The sequence below is a fragment of the Schistocerca serialis genome, chromosome 9, assembly GCF_023864345.2.
Source record: "Schistocerca serialis cubense isolate TAMUIC-IGC-003099 chromosome 9, iqSchSeri2.2, whole genome shotgun sequence".
Classification (NCBI taxonomy): domain Eukaryota; kingdom Metazoa; phylum Arthropoda; class Insecta; order Orthoptera; family Acrididae; genus Schistocerca; species Schistocerca serialis.
Window position 1 is genome coordinate 287274740 of NC_064646.1, and position 22838 is coordinate 287297577.

A 22838-nucleotide genomic window follows, 5' to 3' on the forward strand; every position below is an offset into this window, starting at 1 on the left:
CCTTGTGGATAACATCGGAAGTTCAATGAGGCTTTTTGCAGATGATGTTGTACTATATCGAGAGGTTGTAACAATGGAAAATTGTACTGAAATGCAGAAGGATCTGCAACGAATTGACGCATGGTGCAGGGAATGGCAATTGAATCTCAATGTAGACAAGTGTAATGTGCTGCAAATACATAGAAAGAAAAATGCTTTATCAGTTAGCTACAATATAGTAGGTCAGCAACTGGAAGCAGTTAAGTCCATAAATTATCTGGGAGTAGGCATTAGGAATTATTTAAAATAGACTGACCATATAAAATTAATCGTCAGTAAAGCAGATGCCAGACTGAGATACATTGGAAGAATCCTAAGGAAATGCAATCTGAAAACAAAGGAAGTAGGTTACAAGTCACTTGTTCGTCTGCTGCTTGAATACTGCTCACCGGTGTGGGATCCGCACCAGATAGGGTTGATAGAAGAGACAGAGAAGATCCAACAGAGAGCAGCGCGCTTCGTTACACAATTATTTAGTAATCAATAAAGCATTACAGAGATGATAGATAAACTCTAGTGGCAGACTCTGCAAGAGAGACGATCAGTAACTTGGTATGGGCTTTTGTTGAAGTTTCAAGAACACACCTTCAAGCAGTATATTGCTCCCTCCTACGTATATCTCGCAAAGAGACCATGAGGATAAAATCAGAGAGATTAGAGCCCACACAGAGGCATACCGACAATCTTTCTTTCCACGAACAATACGAGACTGGAATAGAAGGGAGAACCGATAGAGGTACTCATAGTACCCTCCACCACACACCGTCAGGTGGCTTGCGGAGTATGGATGTAGATGTAGATAAAGTAAAATTGATAAATTTTTCTCTTTCTTGTCTAGTTCTGATGATTGCTAGTAATGGTTTATAGCATTTAATGGCATGCAACATGTTTTGTGGTTGAGTCAAAGAAAATACTCTCTAAGACAAAAAAAGAATTACCAGAATGGGACAGAAATTGGTAGATGTGGCATCCAAGTAAAGGCAAACAAATGATCACAATTCCAGAAAAATTGGCTGATTTATTCAAGAGAAAGAGCTTCACAGTAGAGAAAGTCAGAACATGTTGGTCCACCTCAGGCCATAATGCAAACAGTTCTTCAGATTGGCATTGTTGTTTGATATCCTCTTGAGGGATATTGTACCAAATTCTGTCCAACTGGCACATTACATTGTCAAAAACCCATGCCTGTAATGCTCCAAATGTTCTCAATTGGGGGGAGAGCTGGCAACCTTGCTGGCATTAGAATGTCTCATAGTGTGTGGGTGGGCATTATCTTACTGAAATGTAAATCCAGAATGACTTCCCATGAAAGGCAACAAAATCAGGTGTAGAAAATCGTTGACATCCTGCTGTGCTGTAAGAATGCAATGGATGAAAACCACAGGTTGATATCTCACTGCAGTCCTGAGCATTTCCACATGTCTTCAGCTTGGAATCTCATTGACTGGAGGGAGAAGTCCTACTTCGAAATGAGACTGTATGACCAGTGAACCTGTGTCCGGAAATGCTCCAAACAGCAATAGGATACCAACCCGATTGCCACCCACCATACAGCCCGATGACCAGGAGTCTTGCGGTCTGTACAATTAAAATCAGACACAGTACTTACTTTTTCTGCTACATCTCATATCTGCACCTGCTGGACCTACTTTCTTTCTTCTCTCAACATAAGACCTCCATATTCATTCAGTGCAGCATTAAACTACACTCACCAAGGAAATGCACTTAGACACCTCATACATTTTGAAGATAATTTTACTTCTGAATATTTCACCCATCCAAGAATGCTATGCTGTGTTCTATCTGCAAAGATGTCTTCAACTCAGCTACAAGTGATCAGGCATTGTGATTTGATGCAACTCTTGTTACGTGACTGCCAATACCAGTTACAATATCCAACCGTGAAGAGACAAAGATGAAGAGCTGTGAACAGTTTAAGCTGCATGTACCAAGTACTACAGAAGTGGACAACAGGAGTGAATCCCCTCAAAACTAGAAATAAAATCTATTATTACAATTTGGGAATTGATTTTGAAGGCATTATATTCAAACTGAATCTCATTCGTATTTATTACTGTGTCTATTTTGTTTTACATTTTCTGTGATTTTCTTAATTCACTTAGGCAGAAGAACAGTCAGCATCTTAAGATGGCGCTGATAGGAAAGTGTAGTGACACTTCTCTCTCGCTAAAAAGGCAAAAAATGAACAGTTCTTCATGTAGAGAGTGTAAAAAGCGTGTGATGAAGGGTATTCTGTGTATAAAATGCAACTTCTGGTTACACGAAAAGTGCGCGAAAGTAAATCTAAAGTTTGTCAGCGATGATTTTCCGTGGACATGTCACGGTTGTTTACGTGACGAAACGGCCGATCTTGTAAGTGCAGTTGATACAAAAAACGAAATTGTAAAATTACTACGAAGTGACATTGAGGCATTAAAAACTGAACTTTCGACCATCAAGAAAGAAAACGATACATTAATACAAGAAAAGAAGTCCTGTGTGTGTAAAAGCCATCAAACGGAAAAGCAACAAGATCACGAAAATACGAGTGACCGATCGTACTTTAAAAACAACATTTCAAGTGTTCCCGTTGATGTCTCGGTAAACTCAGTAAGCCAAAAACCGGAAGATAAATATAAATGGAAGGTGGTGACATACAGCAAAAGGAAAAACAAGGCGACAGATATGCAACAAAAGGAAAATGACTTTTTAATAATTGGCGATTCGCTGCTGAAGAATATCGCTGTCCCCAAAATTGCAAGATCGACGTACGACTTGGTATTGGAACGCATCAACTCGGTAAACATTTTAAAAATATGGTAAATGCAAGACAAGATACTACAGAACCAGATCCTGAAACCAGACATAACTATAATGGGGTGTTTATACATGTTGGAACGAATTCGTTAAGGAGCAGCAGTGAGGAAGAAATGGCAAGTGAAACAAGAAACATGATTCATTCTGCAAGAAATATGTATGCAGGATCTCGTCTGATACTTAGCGGAATCATAAACAGAAGGTCGGTGAGTGAAAAGTATATCGCCAAAATAAACTGTGCTCTTAAAGAACAATGTGATCGTCTTGGGGCAATTTTTATAGACCCAAACAAATTCCTATGTGAAAACTCACTAGCGAAGGATGGCTTGCATTTAAATAGACTGGGATCTGTAATGTTCAGCAGAATGTTTGCAGATGTCTGAAAAATCATTAGATGCAAGGGAAACTAATATGGCCTGAAGGAGGTGAAAAATCACACACTCCAGCTGGAAAAGAAAAATATAAGCACCATACAAAAAAAGACGATACTAAAGAATTTGCCCCAGAATACAGCTCACAACATGTAAACCAACAACAGAAAAATTACATAAAAGTACTTCATCAAAATATTCAAAAACTTTGGTAACAAAAAATTAGAAGCAGAAGTACTCCTGAATGAAGTAAGACCAGACATATTATGCATAAGTGAATATGGACTAACTGAAAGTAAAATACATAATGTGGCAATAAAGGACTACAAACTAGCTAGTTACTTCTGTAGATCTAAATATAAGGGTGGTGACGTTTGTATATATATTAAAACAGGTACTCTATTAAAGAATGTAAACAGTGAAGCTGCTACATTTCCCATAGCTAGAGAAAAAGACTTTGAAGTTACTGGTATAGTGGCAGAGGATTTTAGAGTGTTTTGTGTGTACAGGTAACCATGTGGCAATATTAGCATCTTTCTAAAAAAAAAATTGCTAGCTTATTGAGAATGAATATGAAGAGAAATCTTATTATATGTGGAGACTTCAACATTGACATGGGAAAAGACACAAAAATAAGACAGGATTTTGAAGAATTGTTAATACAGCATAACATGAAAGTGACAATAACTGCACCAACAAGAGTGACTTCACAAAGTGAGACAATTATTGACAACATAATTACTAATATGTGTAACTATGAGTCACATGTAGTTCAGACAGAAATATCTGATCATCATGGACAACTAATCAGCTTTTGCAGAAGTAATGACACAGTATCAGAACCAAAACAAACAACCAAAGAAATTAGGATCATCAGTGAACAAAATATCAACATCTTTAGAACAATGTTAAGTAAGGAAATCTGGAATGAAACCCTATAGGCCCAGAGTGTAAATGAAAAATATGATGCATTTATTTTAACAATTAAGTACCATTTTAATGCAGCATTTCCCAAAGTAAAGAGACAAGAAAGGCAGCAAAATCAAACACAGTGGATTACCAGTGAAATACTAGAACAGCGAAGGAAGCTTCAGGACGTGAGACGGATGGGCCAAGCTGAAAAATATAAAATGTTAAAAAAGAAGTATAGAAAAACAATAAGAGAAGCGAAAGCAAGATCAATTGACACCACTATAGCAAACTCAAAAAACAAGGCAAAGGCAGCTTGGAATGCAATCAATGCTGAAAGAAAGGAAAAAGATGGGTCAAACTAAGAAGAAGGTATTAGGTCAATTAAAATAGACAACACAGTGGTCACAGATGGTATGGAAATAGCAAACATACTGAATAATAACTATATCAGTGTAGTAGAAAACCTAAAATTGGAAAGAAATAGTAAAAAACAGAAGGGTATTAAGGTACCAAAAAGATCATGCAGTACTATGTTCTTAAGACCAGTCACGGAAGATGAATTGCGGAAAACTATACAGAAACTGAAGTCCAAGAAATCAGCTGGTGATGATGAAATATCAAATCATGTAATAAAGCTGGTATGTGAGGAGATAATAACACCACTGCTGAACATAGCAAACTGTTCTTTCATAGATGCAATTTTTCCAGAAAAACTGAAGATAACGAAGGTAGTGCCAGCGTACAAGAAAGGGTGTAAGGATGATCCCAACAACTACAGGCCAGTTTCACTGATATCAGGTTTCTCAAAAATCCTAGAAATGCTTATGTATACCAGATTAGTTAACTATATATCTAAAAACAAAGATGATGTGACTTACCAAATGAAAGTGCTGGCAGGTCGACAGACACACAAACAAACACAAACATACACACAAAATTCAAGCTTTCGCAACAAACTGTTGCCTCATCAGGAAAGAGGGAAGGAGAGGGGAAGACGAAAGGAAGTGGGTTTTAAAGGAGAGGGTAAGGAGTCATTCCAATCCCGGGAGCGGAAAGACTTACCTTAGGGGGAAAAAAGGACAGGTATACACTCGCACACACGCACATATCCATCCACACATACAGACACAAGCAGACATATTTGAAATATGTCTGCTTGTGTCTGTATGTGTGGATGGATATGTGCGTGTGTGCGAGTGTATACCTGTCCTTTTTTCCCCCTAAGGTAAGTCTTTCCGCTCCCGGGATTGGAATGACTCCTTACCCTCTCCTTTAAAACCCACTTCCTTTCGTCTTCCCCTCTCCTTCCCTCTTTCCTGATGAGGCAACAGTTTGTTGCGAAAGCTTGAATTTTGTGTGTATGTTTGTGTTTGTTTGTGTGTCTGTCGACCTGCCAGCACTTTCATTTGGTAAGTCACATCATCTTTGTTTTTAGATATATATTTCCTACGTGGAATGTTTCCCTCTATTATAACCAGATTAGTTAACTATTTGGACAAACATAACATTCTCACGCCCTCACAACATGGTTTCAGAAAGGGTAAATCTACAGAATCAGCAATTGTCAGTCTAACAGAATACATTTTACAGTCCTTAGATGAGAAAAAGGTTGTCTCTGCAATGTTTCTGGATCTTTCAAAGGCATTTGACACCATTGACCATGAAATGCTGATACAAAAATTAAGCAACTATGGCATTCGGGGGCAACCAGGTGAATGGATAAAATCATACTTGTGCAACCGCAAGCAGTATGTATCATTAGGAAACTCGTACCAATCAGAAACCAAATCCATCAAATATGGAGTGCCGCAGGGTTCGGTAATGGGGCCATTGTTATTTAATGTATTTGTTAATGATTTAAGTGTTGAGGAGGAAGAAAAGAAAATATTGTATGCTGATGACATGACAATACTAAATAGTGACCAAAATATTGAACAGCTTGAGAGAAGAGCATACATATCTGCAAATGTCACAGCTCAATGGCTGTTGGAAAATGAACTGGTTATAAATCTAAAAAAGACTATGAATGCAGTGTTTAAAAACAAGGAAAAGGCTGTGGACATGGATTTAGAGGTTGATGGAACAAGGCTGGAAGAAGTAGAATCTGCTAGATTCTTAGGTATTCTTGTGGATAATGACCTGAAATGGAAAAAACATCTTAATAATGTCTGTAAGAAACTGAGCTCTGTCATATTCTTAATGTTGCAGCTATCACAGTATTCAGACAAGAACCTTCTGTGTACCGTGTATCATGGACTTTTCGAACCATACTTACAGTATGGTGTGACTGTGTGGGGAAACTCAAACAAACAAGAGACAAAACGAGTGTTCACATTACAAAAAAAAGCAATTAGGACCATTTTAAGAAGAAAGACCTCTGAAACACGCAGAAACTGTTTCAAGAATTTAGGTATCTTAACTTTTTCATCATTGTATATATACAAAACAATAATGTACATCACAAAAGGTAGTGAGGACTGGATTACAAATGCTAGTGTACACACCCACAATACAAGAAAGAAGAATGAAGTACGGAGCATACCCCACCGACTGGCAATGCTAGAAAAAAGACCCCAGTACTCTGGTATCAGACTACTAAGAAGTCTGCCCAGAAACCTGCAAGATAGTGTACTTCATAATGACTTTCCAAAGAAACTTAAAGACTATCTCATGGAAAAAGAGTTTTACAGTGTTGCAGAATACTGATGCCATTAAATTTGTATATATTGTTACTCATTATCAGTGATGTAAAAATGTAAGCTAAAGGTGTAGAAAAATAAGTGATAAAGAATGTTAATACTTTGACATGTCCTATATTACACGTACATTTACTGTACACAATGTAATCTTACAGGATCAAATAAAATTCAATTCAATTCAATTCAGTATTTCCTACCAAAAACAAATGTATACAACCAAACTTGATAACAAGAAAAAATATCATTAAAGACCCACACAAATCGCCGATGGATGATGACAACACAATTTTAGAAAGGCATGTGGCACATTGTATTTAGGGAAACCAGTGGTGAATGCAAATGAGAGGTTCCTTGATTGCAAAAATCTCAGATGAATCCCATGACCCAAAACACAGACTTCAGCAGAATGGAAGGAAAGTTACATATTATCTAAAAGGAACAGACCATCGCCAATCTGATCAAAGATGTTTACACAGAATGCAACTAATGGTTTAGCAAGTGAGCAATTCACCACATGTTTTTATATGTAATGCATGTGTACATAACTATAATGCCTTTAAGAACGTTATTAAAATTTCTGACAACCCTAGGTGGTCAGGTGTAATATGAAAGTGAAAAGGAGGTGCAGGCTGACATCAAATGAATAAAAATGGAGGATATAGACAAAAATTGAAAGTTTAAGGAATAAAAGATTTGATTTGGGACACATATAGCACTATTAATTATGGAATGTAAAATTGCAAGACATGGCTAGAAACAAAAACGCCGAGTATACGAAGTTGATGCCTTAATTATATGAAGCTGCTTCAAAACTCTCAGCTATGTAATTGAGGATGATGTCAAAAATATTGCTGGGATTTCTAATATCCCCAGAAGATGTCCTTCCTATAGATCAACTTCACTTATGGCCTGCTGTTAAAGATTTCTTCAACCATTGGTCACCTCAAAGTAAAACCACGACCTTCTCGCTATTCATTTAAATCAATTTCTTGTTCATCAGCAATTCTTAGCCCCCCAAAAGGTACTCATATTGGAGGTGCATGATGCCTTCATAGCTTTGTTAACTTCATAAAGGATTTCCCAAAGTCCAGAAACCATTATATCATAATTTGGTGCTAACATAAAGACTACATTTATTTCCACCTTTCAGACTCAAGGTGCTGCTCCCTGAGTAGATGAAAACTGGTTAGCTAATGATAGTATATGTATATCAGTTAGGTCCAGTATATTTTAAGACAAAGTGCAAAAAGTAATGAGTGCACAAATCATAAAGCAACAGATGCAAACTGGTTAGCTAATGGTAATATATGTATATCAATTAAGCCCAGTATATTTTGAGACAAACTGCGAGAAGTAATGAGTGCACAAGGTACAAAGCTAATAGCAAATAAGTGCATCCAGCAGGTTTCTGGCATTTGCATGCTACAAAAGGAAAAAGATAATTTTAACAATACTTCACTAAAAGAGGCCAGTTTTCCATTGATTGTTGTAACATTTATACAAAATATTTATATCATAGCTAGTAAGTAACTGTTTTTTTCAGTCCTACTGGACTTGTTGTTTGCCATTTTACTATTAGGCCTATACTCACCACACTGTAATTTGCCAGAAACCCTTTTGAAGAGCGAGAACCATCACTCTTGAATCTTATCGTCATGCTGTTGGAGGTAGAAAGGTACCACACTGGTTGTGATGCGCTAGAGCCACAGAGTTTTGCTAACATTTGCGTCTCATTGTCTGTTGATGAACCATCATAAATCTAGAAAAAATAATCATTATGATTATGGTCCTAATAATTAAAAATATTAATTTACTGAACATACAGAAGGCAGGCTAAAGGAGTGTTTGATATATTTCATCATACTGCAATGGAGCCCAAAAGAAAGGGCAGTACACTATAAAGGATTTGACACTATGTTCCCTATGCTTCTCAAAAAGACGATCACTGAAGATACAGTGATATATTTCGTATCCACGTATTGCTTGTACATGGAAGGAATAATCATTTATGAGTCAGATAAACCTTTTAGACAGACTGATGTTTCTGAAAAATGAAATGAACAGGCACAGTGCACCACAGTTTGAATTTAAACAACAATGTAGGAAAAGATAGATTGCTGCTTACCACAAAGAAAACAGACAGGCACAAGTAAAAGACACTTACATAAAGCTTTCAACCACAGTCTTCAACAGAAAAACAGAAACACACACCCTTTGTACATACAAGCAAGCACACCTCATGCACACATGACCTCTAAAGAGTTGGTGATCATGTGTGAATGAGGTGTGCTTGCTTGTGTGTATGAATGGTGTATGTTTGTCTTTTGCTGATGAAGGCTATGGTCGAAAGCTTTATGTACATGTCTTTTAATTGTGCTTGTCAGAAACTTAATGTTGTCTTCTTTACAGAAGTAGCAATCTACCTTCTCCTGCATTGTTGATATTTCTCCCTGGAGTTTCCATTGTTAGAAAGTTTCAATTTACTGAACTTAATTTTTAGTAGTAGTAATTTACAAATTTTCACATTCTGCTTCTGGATCTTTCTAGACAAACATATTTAAATGTTTATGTGTGTGCAGAATAAAAATATCAGTGTGGCATAAGGGAAATTTAAATACTGATGATCTGAGACATTTAAAGAAGAAACAACATAACATATTTTTGTCATTTGAATTTTTACAATCATGAATACCCCTGCCAAGAATTACAGGGATTGAGAAGTAATACAAGAAATAAAATTTTAATTAATATCTCATTAGTGAGTAAACACATAAAAGAATATGTTACAGATCAGTTATGAGATCAAAAAGCACCAAACACAGCACTGGCATGTATGAAGTGAAGAGTAAGAAATACACAAGTCACCAGCTTTCTTGCAGTAGAATCATTCATACAGTTAATAATTATTTTCCACCGTTGTAACAGAATTTCTGATCGTTAGCATGTGAGGAGCAAAGTATACAAAATACACTTATTCATGAAAGAATGAATAAAATGAGAATTAAAGGGAAATATACATATAAGACCGTGGTTGAGCTGTGCACACATAGGAAGACTTAAATGGATACCTACTTTAAAAATGTGTGATGATATCTGAACATCAAAATTAAAGTAATTAAAGACGTTAAAGTTTGTATGGGGATACAAGAAGAGCACTCAAATGAAAAAGGTGAACATTCTGTGCATCCAGAGAACAATCAGAATATAAAACCTCTGATTTAGTTTGCAAAAAGAATTAACATGACAGTGAAGGTGTGCACTGCTCACATCAGAAGCTATGTTTATAGTGTTGTAGGAAACTTCTGATAGAGTGTAATACTTTAGGAGTAATGGAGACCACTCAATGAAAAGAAGAAGCTTTGAGCCATTGACAGATACATACAAAAAAGAAAGAACACTTGCTAGCCTTCAGAGTAATCACTTTTTGAGAGAGAGTGCAAATACACACACACACACACACATACACACACACATGCATGCACGCATGCACAAATGCATACACACACTCATGTTTCAGCACGGTGCCCACTGGATGTGCAAAGCCAGTGCTGCAACTCGACAGGCGGACTAGGGCGGGGTGGTGGTTGTATTGGGTGAGGTGGGTAGATACAGAAAGAGGTAAAAGGCAGGGAGAGGGTCTGGAGGTGGGTAATTAGAAGCTTGGAGGGAGGTAGCCAGTTTGCCAGCTGAGAATGTGGGAGGGAAGGCTTGGGCTAGGCATTCGATGCATAGTTGTCAGCAATGGTGGGGAGCGAAGCACACTGAAGATGATGTGTGGACATGAGTTGGGAGGGGGTGACAAGGTGTGGAGGGGATACTGTTGGATATAGGGCATAGGGACAGTGGGCTATCGAAGCTTGAGGCCAAGATGATTATGGGAGCGAAGGATGTGTTGCAAGGATAACTCCCATCAGTTCAGAGAGGCTTGTGGAGAAGGGAAAGATCCAGATGGCCCGGGTTGTGAAGCAGCCATTCAAATTGAGCAAGTTAGGCTCAGCTGCAAGTTGTGCCGCACCAGGTGATCAACTTTGTTCTTGGCAACAGTTTGATGGTAGCCATTTGCCCTGTTGGACAGCTGGTCGGTCATCACACCAACATAGAAAGCTGTGCAGCATTCACAACAGATATGACATGGTGCTTTCACAGGGGGTCATAGCCTCTGGAAACATAGGATAAGCCTGTGACAGGACTGGGGTATGGAACGCTGGGGAGGGGGACTGGGTAGTTCTTGCACTTTGGTCTTCCACTGGGATATGATCCCCATGGCAAAGGGTTGGGACTGGGAGTAGGATACGGATGGACCATGATGTTGTATAGGTTGGGTGTGCAATGGAACACCACGTTAGGAGGGGTGGGAAGAATCTTGTGTAGGATGTCCTTCATTTCAGGGCATAATGATAGATAATTGAAGGCCTACCATAAGATATGGTTAAGTTGTTCACGTCCAGGGTGGTAATGGCTGACTAAGGAAGGGGAGGGGGGAGGAGGAAGGGGGTGCTCTGTTTAGCTTCTTGAGGTGGTGGGAGGAGCCTCATTATCATTCCAGACTGGAACAATTCAACCATATTCTTCATACGGACTCTTATTATTTATCGTCATGACCTGAAGTTAGGGACAACCTGCTCAAGATCCTTCCAATCACTTCTAAAGTGGTACTTTGTTGCTCACCCAACTTATTCAACATCCCTAGATCACTGTGCCACTTCCCCTCCCTGTCCCTTACGAGAGGGATCCCTAGATCACTGTGCCAGTTCCCCTCCCTGTCCCTTACGAAAGGGATATTATCGCTGTTTAAGACCAAGGACAAGACTTGTTTGATACATCCATTCAGCACTTTATACTGCAGTCCTGTCACAGGCTTGTCCTCTCCCATCAGAGTCTGACCCACACTTGAAAGCAATCATGTCACATACCAACTCCGCAGCAAACACTGCATAGCATTTCATGTCAGTACAATAACAAACCACCTTACAAAAGGGTGAATGGCCACCGCCAAACTGCTTCCAAGGACAATGTTATTCACCCGGTGGGGCACAACATCCAGCTGAGCACACTATGCTCAATGTGAATGAGAGCTTCACAACCTGGGTCATCTGGATCCTTCCCTTCACCATCAGCTTCTCTGAACTACGAATATGGGATTTATCCTTGCAACAAATCTTTTGCTCCCTTAATCATCTTGGCCTCAAGGCCACAATCTCTGATACCCCACTGCCCCCCCCCCCCACCCTTAAATACTTCCGTTTCCTCCACTCTGTCCCGCTCCCAATTCATGCCCCCATTCACCTTCAGTGTTTGATGCTCCCCACTGGTGCCAACAACCATGCACAAGATGCCTAGCCCGTGCAAGTGCCACCCCTCTCTCCCACATTCACATCAGGCAAACCGGCTGCCTCCCTCCAAACCGCTAGCCATCCATACCAAACTGCTCGCCCTGCCTCTCTCCACCTACCTACCCCATCCACATCCACTTCAAACCCCAACCCTACATAGTCCACCTGCCAAAATGCACACCACAATAGGTGTGTGTGTGTGTGTGTGTGTGTGTGTGTGTGTTTTCTGTGTGTACTTGTACTCTAGCTCAAAAAACGGTTACTCTGAAAGCTCGCAAGTTTTCTTTTGTTTGTCTGTGTGTGCCTCTTAACAACTCCTGTTTTGGGATGCTCCTGTTTTTGGATGAGTGGCCTCCTTTACTTCTAAAAAAATTAAATTTAGAAACTTGTAAATCACTACATAGGACCATAGTAAACCATATACAGCATTTTTATTCAGTAATGTACAACATCTACTCGACTATGATAGTATCGTTTTTCCCAAATTCATCTTTCAAAAATAAAGGGTCATATTACATTCCCAGATTAAACTATTCTGTTGAGTTCAATAATTTTATACTGTTTAATTGAGGCCATATGCAGACTTATTTTGAAGAATTTGGAAGGGTTGGATGGTGAACAGTGACGCCAGCTTGGCTGAATATGAGGGCAAATGTGGAAAGGCAACGGTGAGCGGTCAGCCAATTTCATTGTCATGCCAATGATAGGAATGAATCCCATGTACCTTGAGTTCTTATGGACATCTAAAATGTTCAAACTGCAGTTTGCCTGAGTCCAGTTGTAATCGTAACTGAATTCACTTTAATATTGTACAAATACTCAAGAACAGTATAAATTTCTCCAGAGATGGTAAAAGTCTACATAGGGGTCAGTGGCACATTTACATGTTTCATGCAGCAATGTTGTCAATGCTTGATGAGAGGTATAATGCAAATGGAAGAGGGTGTATCAGTGGATGATTCTATGCAGCCAATGTGAGAGCAGGAAACAGATGACATGTTTGGAAGCAACAAACAAAGGAATTTGTCACAGTGTCATGCCTATATAAATGCAAAATACACTATGTACTCAGGAAAAAACAGCTGTGTTCTCAGGTTGCCCCCTCACCTTTGCCTTAGAAATTGTGACATAGTCCCAAGAAACACCCAATTATTTGTGACAACCAACATTATAAACTCGATTGTTGCTCTTACATAGAAACACAATCCTTCCTTTCTAACCTATCATTGGTTATGTGTATCTATCATCTCAAATAATTATGTTGGTGGTGGTGATTAAAAATAATGATAATACAGGTGACTGATTTAGAGAGTAAGCAATCAATAAATGGCATAAGTTCAGGATAGATATAATGTTAACTTTTTTGAGTTGATATTTTACATCAATAAAGCAGTTTGTGATTTTGATTAATCCGAATACATTAAAAATAAAATCTTCTTAAGGATCTTCTTAAAAATGAGGGTTGTCTTATATTCTCAGTTGTCCTGTAATCAAGAAACTATTGTAAATAATCAATATTAGACGCTAGAAGTCTATAAGATTTGTAACATTTTCTTGTTGAGTTCAGCTTAATATACAAATATCCATAATCAGAAATCAAGGAAAATACAGGATAAAGTGATGGTACATTGATTAAGTAAACATGGAACAACTGAAGTAACAGCACCAGCTGTACTTTCATTCTCAATCACCACAATCATTCTTGGCCATCAAGATCAGTTTGAAGCAGTTTCTAAGCAATATAGAAAAACAAGCTACAATGGAAGTTATATGAAAAAGAAAGTAACAACAAGCCTAGTGAAATAAATAATGTTGTGTTTCAACTCCTCCACAATTCCAGAAAGTAACATATATTACATAATCTCATGAGCCTACTGTTGTAGGAGTACACAGTCTCACACTTATGTGCCATTACATATTCTCCCTAATAGTATTTTTGACTAATAATAAGAGTGAATAACTGGTTGCCAGTAGGCAATTGCCAAGGAACTGTAAATCCCCAGATGTCCAAAACATAAAGTAATAGAATACCTCATTACCCACTCCACCCTATAATTTATCACAGTACTAGCTTGTTATTCACAGCATCACCCACATGTGTGTGTATCACATGTAGTGCACACATCCATTCCTCAATGCACTCTCTGAACATCTCCTCTTCCTCCACTTTACATCCATCTTACCCTCCCCACTCTCTATCTACTCCTCCTCCATCCTTTCTCTGTCCACTCCTCTTCAACCTCTCTCTGTCCATCTACTCCTCCCCGTCTACATCTATATTATCCTCATCCCTCTCTCTGTTCATATCCTCCCCCCCCTCTCTTTGTCCATCTCCTCATTGCCCCCCCCCTCTCTCTCTCTCTCTCTGACCACCACCTCCTGCCCCCCCTCCCCCCTCCCCCCAAGCTTAAGGTCCAGTTCTATTTGCCTGTGGTCACTAAAAATTTGGAATTGGTTTAAAACTGACACATCCTGCATAGTTTGTTTGTCCTTTGACAGAGCACAGTCAATATAATTTTTAATTTCATGTAATCCTATCTACGCCTATTTTCGGATTCGATTTTTCTTGAGAAATGTATGAAGTTTATTAATATAGCAGCTCCCAGCAGCCACTAGGCCAAGAGTCTCCCTAGAGGGAACAATTAACATCATTCATGGAATCGAATCCCAATTATCCCACTGAAGAGTCGTTTCTCAACTTTGTCCCCATTTATGCATTAAAGTTGATTATTAGTATACTACAGTGTGAATTACTTCTGTTTAACAATCCTTGTAACTTGCCGTAAAGGTCTTCAATTTCTTCATCAAAGTTGCAAGGTTGTTGAAGCATAAACTTGTACTACTTCCAGTGAGTAATTTTATTGGTTTTTAATACTATTCTTGTTCTTCTGCCTGAGATTCCTTCAATACCAACAATGGTGTCTGCAATGTGGATTGGAGAGCTGCCCCTCTGTCTCTCTTCATCGAACTGAAGATTACTTGGGTCACTGCATCATAGGACTATGTATTGTGTGAAGGGTTAAGGTGACGGATGGGACATGAGATAGGTGGAACATTTTGGGACACACTTTGTCTGTATCCTCTGCTGGGACCTATATGGCTAAGGACAGCCTACTAATGACTATGCCACTGCCTGTGTAGCATCATGTGAATACTTAAAACTCTCACCAACATAGTCAATGCTATTATATAAAGAGTCAGCCCTGGAGATGGACATATACATATATGAAGTATTCTTGAAGTTAATTTCCATAATTATTAGAGTGGATTAGCGCTAGTCAAAATTTGTCCTTAGGAAAGTTTACAGAAGTTGTTTGCTGTGTCTCAATCTGAGCGTTAATATAAAACTTTCACATTCCTGAAAACTCTCATGTCATGATAGTATTTGCAGAATATTATGTGTCAGTGAATAAATTATGAGTGCAACAGTTTTCTGGTAACCAAGCTGTGGTGTCCTTCAATCAGCATACCAGCAAGGTCATCCTTTAGTGAGACAAAAGTGCCAATTTGTTTATGAACATAAGAAGGTCTAACTATGGGATCAGGGCTCTTGACTGCATTTTCTTTCATTGTCAGAACACAAAACTTAGCACATGAAGATATTATGCAAGTCCAACAGAATTTTGAGATCTATGGAAGTTGTAAGAAGAAAATTAAAAATCCATAAGAACTCATAGTTGATGGTATGTGAAAGTGTCACATACAGCTGAAATGTAGGAAAGTTCTGCTCAACATTACTATTAATAGCAAATTGAACCATTACTTCCAAATCCATAGCAAATAGGAAAGCTGGAGTTTAACACCTCTTCAACAAAGGCACCACCTGAGATGAAGGGATAGATCAACTCGAACAGGAAGACAATGGGGAGTCAACCACAACCTGCTGTAAAGAACAACCACAGCTTTCCAATCCAGGCCACATTTGGGTTATGTACAAGACAGCAAAATATTGTATCTCTGAACAGTACAAACCCACCCCTTAACCTGCACTGCTGTTCATTGAATCTTTGATTCCAGCTCTCAATGCATCGTTCTCCTTTTGTTTTAAGACCACCACTACCCTACTCACAGTGTTCAGAAGAAGAGTTGGGGAAAACTGGAGAGCTGTATTCAAAAGAAGAGTAGCATCAGATATTCATACTTCGGCTGCATTGTAGCACCAAATAAATAGAGAAACACAGAAACAACAAAAATTTCACTTTCTGAAGGAACCCATTCCATTATCAGACAATTTTGCAGTCCTGAATGGAAATTACTTGCATTTAATCAATATGGTTGTAAAAGAGAAAATCAAAACTTACTGCAAGGTAATCATAATAACAATCTGAGCTGGATTCCATGTCAATGTCACTGACTGTAAAATTGATTCGATGATTAGTGTCAACTTCAATCAGCCACATGCAGTCATCATAGGGGTCATAATTGTTTGGATAATTGCTTGAATGAATTGACCCTTTTGGAGTTGTTAAATGACCACCACAACCTGAAAATAATGAAAAGTAATTCATTTTATGACATAATCCCTAGACTGTCTTCATCTTTTTCATTTTACATTTGCAGAACAGTGTAAACACGAATAATGGAACTGAAGATGTTTCTTACAGCATACATGGAACACACATTTACACAACTGAAATTATTTCAAAAGCTTGATAAGTACATATGAAATATGTAAGTGCAAAGTGCTGTACTATTTGACAGATCTAGTATATTCTGCCACATTTACAAACACATTCCTTCCAAAAAATACCTAAAAAACTGATACAAAGATGTACTAAATCAGCCATTCAAAGTGCACTTTGAAAACAAAAGGAAAACGTATACTTTACTTACTGGTATCAATATAATAGAGGGAAACATTCCACGTGGGAAAAATTATATATAAAAACAAAGATGAGGTGACTTACCGAACGAAAGCGCTGGCAGGTCGATAGACACACAAACAAACACAAACATACACACAAAATTCAAGCTTTCGCAACAAACTGTTGCCTCATCAGGAAAGAGGAAAGGAGAGGGGAAGACGAAAGGAAGTGGGTTTTAAGGGAGAGGGTAAGGAGTCATTCCAATCCCGGGAGCGGAAAGACTTACCTTAGGGGGAAAAAAGGACAGGTATACACTCGCACACACGCTCATATCCATCCACACATACAGACACAAGCAGTAATGTAAACATTTAAAACAATTTTCAAATTATGTTGGAACAACTACTGAATGGCAGTTACTTCACTGGTTATGATAAAAATGGCTTACGTGATGCTACTGTCTTGTAAGAAGCTTTAAAGCCTCTACCAGAATAAACCCAGTCACTGACAAATCGAATAAACATATTATTTCCAGATGATGAGTAGTTCATTGCTTTTTCTTGGGTATGACAGAGCTGGGTGAGTTGGGGTGCTGTGTCATCTATACCACCATATATCTGTAAAAAAGCTCTAATTAGCAACAGATCAAAATGCTCAATAGAGAGGATTTAAGAAGAAACTAGTCAAAATACTATTCTTCACATGCACTGATATGCACTGCTAATTTGTCAGTGAGTGATGGAGCATTTTCAAAAATATTGAAATTTTCAATAGTTGAAACACAAGAAAAATAACTAATTGGTGATCTGTTTCACTGGTGCCAGCTTTACACAAAGGGAGATTTTTATCATAGTTATTAAAGATTGCCATTATCACATATTTAAATCAACCATTGAAAAACAGTTTTTTGAGTGGAAAATATAGAGAAGAAGCAATTACACACAAGTATTATAAAGCAAACTAAGTACAAAGATTCATAATAAACAAAAATATCTTCAATCCATTTAATATATCAACAATAATAATCAATTTTTTTAAAAAAAATGTAATTGGGTGGATAAAAATCTACTCATCAAGCAGTGGCAGCAGAAAACATATATAAAGGTTAAACAAATGTGCAAGCTTTTGGAGCCAGTGGCTCCTTCTTCTGGCAGAAAGCCTGAAGAGGAAGGAAGAAGGATGAAGGAGAAGAATTAGTGAGGTTTAGGAAATGGAGAAAGTTCAGGAAAGTCACCATCAACCCTGGGTCAGAGCAGACTGATTGGACAGGATGGTTGGGTACTCCAGTGGACGAGATTTGAAAAACTTAGACCTTACAAATGGAACGTAGCATAATATGCAAGACAGAGATTACTGACAAAATATCATGGAAGGGTTAATAAGAGCAGAAAGCTATATGCATTGTATGTAGTAAAGGTAGAAAGTGGGGAAAAACAGGCAGATCAGGAAATAAAATATGTAGAAATCTAAAAGGGAGTGAAGAAAGGAAAAATCACTGAGAAGAAATACTGAGACTGAAGAAATTACCGTAAATCAAGACAGGTGGGTGGTGAAACCAAGAGCAACATCTTAAAGTCACTTCACACCTATTGAGTTCTGAGAATGTCTGGGGAAGAATCCCGATGGTACATGTCATGTAACAGACACTGTGCTCATGACTTGTCATGTTGAAGAGCATGCTCTGCAACAGGATATTGTGTCTTGTGAGTATACACCCTCTATCAATGTCCATCAATCTTAAATGATAAAATGGTAATCCTCATACCAATGAAAAAGGTCAAACAGTGTTTACATAATAGTTGGTACATGACATGTGTCTTTTGACAGGTGTCTATGCCTTTCTAGTATATGTTTTGCCAGTCAGGGGGCTTGTATAGCTGGTGGTAGGATGGTGCATAGGCCAAGTCTTACAGGGGGCGCACTCACAGGGGTACGAGCCATAAGGCTGGGAACAGGGAGCAGAAGGAACATGGAGTTTAATTCATACCCTTGCGGAAGTAATTGATTAATACATTCAGAACCAAGATAATACTTCTAAGCTGTTTTTTCAAGGGATAAGATGTACCACGGCTGGAGGTGATGACCTGGTAAATGTGCATTTGAAACTGGCATAATTACATCCAGTGAAGGTTGAGTAAGAGTTTTGGTTTACTGTTGTTAAGAGTCTGCATTGGAACAAAAATGTTTACCTCAAATGATAAGGTTGAATGGGAGGGATCATATCACATGGAATGGAAGGCAACTGTCAAAATACAAGTTTTGTTGTTTTCAGTGGGTTTAATGTGAACAGAAATGTGTAGCTAATTCTTAGTGAGGATGAGGTCAACATGAAGAAAAGTGGCATGGGAGTTGGAATAGGATCAAGTGAAATCTAATAAGGAGAAGGTATTTAGAGATTCCAGAAATTTTAACAAATCAGCATCACCATAAGTTCATATGGCAAAGATGTCATCAACACATCTAAATCAAACCAGGTCCTGAAGTTTTATGGATCCCAGGACAGCCCAAGGGACCCACGAAAATTTGGCGTAGGAAGGAGACATGCTGGCTCTCATAGCCATGCAACTAATCTGTTTGTATGTCTGTTCCTCAGAAGAAAAGCAGTTGTTAGAAACTATGGAGTTGATTAAGGTGAGCAGGAAATAAGTCATAGGTTTGGAACCACGAGGACTTTGATCAAGGTAATATCCATCAGCAGACTGACCAATTACATGGGAGATTTTGGTACAGAAAGTCATGGCATCAATGGTAACAAGTTGATTAAGATGAACAGGAAGCACTTCACAAGGTTTGGAATGAGGAGGCACCAGTGACGCTAAAGTTCAACAGCAGACAGGAAATGTACATGGAGGATGTTGGTATACAGCGAGGTGGCATCAGTGGTGAAAAGCAAGGTGTGTGATGGGAGCAGGATGGGAACAGATTTCAGATGATCTAGGAAATGGTTGGTCTCTTGAACATACATAGGAAGTCTCTGTACTACAGGCTGCATGTGGTGATCAACTAAGGTAGATATTTGTTCAGTAGGTGTTTTGAAGCTGGCAACTATGGGATGGGGAGGGTGTTGGATTTGTGGACCTTTGTTGTTGTTTTTGTTGCGGTCTTCAGTCCTGAGACTGGTTTGATGCAGTTCTCCATGCTACTCTATCCTGTGCAAGTTTCTTCATCTCCCAGTACCTACTGCAACCTACATTCTTCTGAATCTGCTTAGTGTATTCATCTCTTGGCCTCCCTCTATGATTTTTACCCTCCACGCTGCCCTCCAATACTAAATTGGTGATGCCTTGATGCCTCAGAACATGTCCTACCAACCGATCCCTTCTTCTAATCAAGTTGTGCCACAAACTCTTATTCTCCCCAATTCTATTCAATACCTCCTCATTAGTTATGTGATCTACCCATTTAATATTCAGCTTTCTTCTGTAGCACCACATTTCGAAAGCTTCTATTCTCTTCTTGTCTAAATTATTTATCGCCCATGTTTCACTTCCATACATGGCTACACTCCATACAAATACTTTCAGAAACGACTTCCTTACACTTAAATCTATACTCGATGTTAACAAGTTTCTCTTCCTCAGAAATGCTTTCCTTGCCATTGCCAGTCTACATTTTATATCCTCTCTACTTGACCATCATCAGTTATTTTGCTCCCCAAATAGCAAAACTCCTTCACTACTTTAAGTGTCTCATTTCCTAATCTAATTCCCTCAGCATCACCCGACTTACTTTGACTACATTCCACTATCCTAGTTTTGCTTTTGTTGATGTTCATCTTATATCCTCCTTTCAAGACACTGTCCATTCCATTCAACTGTTCTTCCAAGTACTTTGCTGTCTCTGACAGTATTACAATGTCATCGGCTAACCTCAAAGTTTTTATTTCTTCTCCATGGATTTTAATACCTATTCCGAATTTTTCTTTTGTTTCCTTTACTGCTTGTTCAATATACAGATTGAATAACATCAGGGAGAGGCTACAACCCTGTCTCTCTCCCTTCCCAACCACTCCTTCCCTTACATGCTCCTCGACTCTTATAATTGCAATCTGGTTTGTGTACAAATTGTAAATAGCCTTTTGCTATCTGTATTTTACCACTGCCACCTTCAAAATTTGAAAGAATATTCCAGTCAACATTGTCAAAAGCTTTCTCTAAGTCTACAAATGCTAGAAATGTAGATTTTACTTTCCTTAATCTACCTTCTAAGATAAGTCATCAAGTCAGTATTACCTCACGTGTTCCAATATTTCTACGGAATCCAAATTGATCTTCCCCGAGGTTGGCTTCTAACTGTTATTCCATTTCTCTGTAAATAATTCGCATTAGTATTTTGCAGCCGTGACTTACTAAGCTGATAGTTCAGTAATTTTCACATCTGTCAACACCTGCTTTCTTTGAGATTGGAATTATTATATTCTTCTTGAAGTCTGAAGGTATTTCTCCTGTCTCATACATCTTGCTCACCAGATGGTAGAGTTTTGTCAGGACTGGCTCTCCCAAGGCTGTCAGTAGTTCTAATGGAATGTTGTCTACTCCCAGGGCCTTGTTTCGATTTAGGTCTTTCAGTGCTCTGTCAAACTCTTCATGGAGTATCATATCTCCCATTTCATCTTCATCTACATCCTCTTCCATTTCCATAATATTGTCCTCAAGTACATCGCCCTTGTATGGACCCTCTATATACTCGTTCTACCTTTCTGCTTTCCCTTCTTTGCTTAGAACGGGGTTTCCACCTGAGCTTTTGATATTCATACAACTGGTTCTCTTTTCTCCAAAGATCTCTTTAATTTTCCTGTAGGCAGTATCTATCTTACCCCTAGTGAGATAAGCCTCTACATCCTTACATGTGTCATCTAGCCATCCCTGCTTAGCCATTTTGCACTTCCTGTCGATCTCATTTTTGAGACATTTCTATTCCTTTTTGCCTGGTTCATTTGCTGCATTTTTATATTTTCTCCTTTCATCAATTAAATTTAATATTTCATCTGTTACCCGAGGATTTCTACTAGCCCTCGTCTTTTTACCTACTTGATCCTCTGCTGCCTTCACTATTTTATCCCTCAAAGATATCCATTCTTCTTCTACTGTATTTCTTTCCCCCATTCCTGTCACTTGTTCTCTTATGCTCTCCCTGAAACTCTGTACAACCTCTGGTTTAGTCAGTTTATCCAGGTCCCATCTCCTTAAATTCCCATCTTTTTGTAGTTTCTTCAGTTTTAATCTACAGTTCATAACCAATAGATTGTGGTCAGAGTCCACATCTGCCCCTGGAAATGTCTTACAATTTAAAACCTGGTTCCTAAATCTCTGTCTTACCATTACATAATCAATCTGACACCTTATAGTATCTCTAGGTCTCTTCCATGTATACAGCCTTCTTTCATGGTTCTTGAACCAAGTGTTAGCTATGATTAAGTTATGTTCTGCGCAAAATTCTACCAGGCGGCTTCCTCTTTCATTTCTTACCCACAATCCATATTCACCTACTATGTTTCCATCTCTTCTTTTCCCTACTATCCAATTCCATTCACCCATGGCTATTAAATTTTCGTCTCCCTTCACTATCTGATGATCCCTTCTTCAAGTCAAGTTGTGCTACAAACTCCTCTTCTCCCCAATTCCTCATTAGTTATGTGATCTACCCATCTAATCTTCAGCAGTCTTCTATAGCACCCCATCTTGAAAGCTTCTATTATCTTCTTGTCCAAACTATTTATCATCCATGTTTCACTTCGATATGTGGCTACACTCCATACAAATACATTAAATACTTCAGAAAGGAGGTAAAAGGTCAGAATGCATCGTTTGGGTGGGGTAAGAAGTTATATCGATTGAGGTGTTTGTCCTTGTAGGTGGCCAG

General features: G+C 38.5%; 1 protein-coding gene across 1 annotated transcript in view; it reads right to left on the reverse strand.

Moving 5' to 3' along the window:
- Positions 1-22838, reverse strand: part of LOC126419763 (cubilin-like) — a 753686-nt gene that overhangs the window by 387100 nt on the left and 343748 nt on the right. The window contains exons 31-33 of the mRNA XM_050086938.1: positions 17425-17593; positions 16473-16654; positions 8430-8597 (exon numbers count right to left, since the gene is read on the reverse strand). Coding sequence (XP_049942895.1) covers positions 8430-8597; positions 16473-16654; positions 17425-17593 — 519 coding nt within the window. The remainder of the gene's footprint in view (positions 1-8429; positions 8598-16472; positions 16655-17424; positions 17594-22838) is intronic.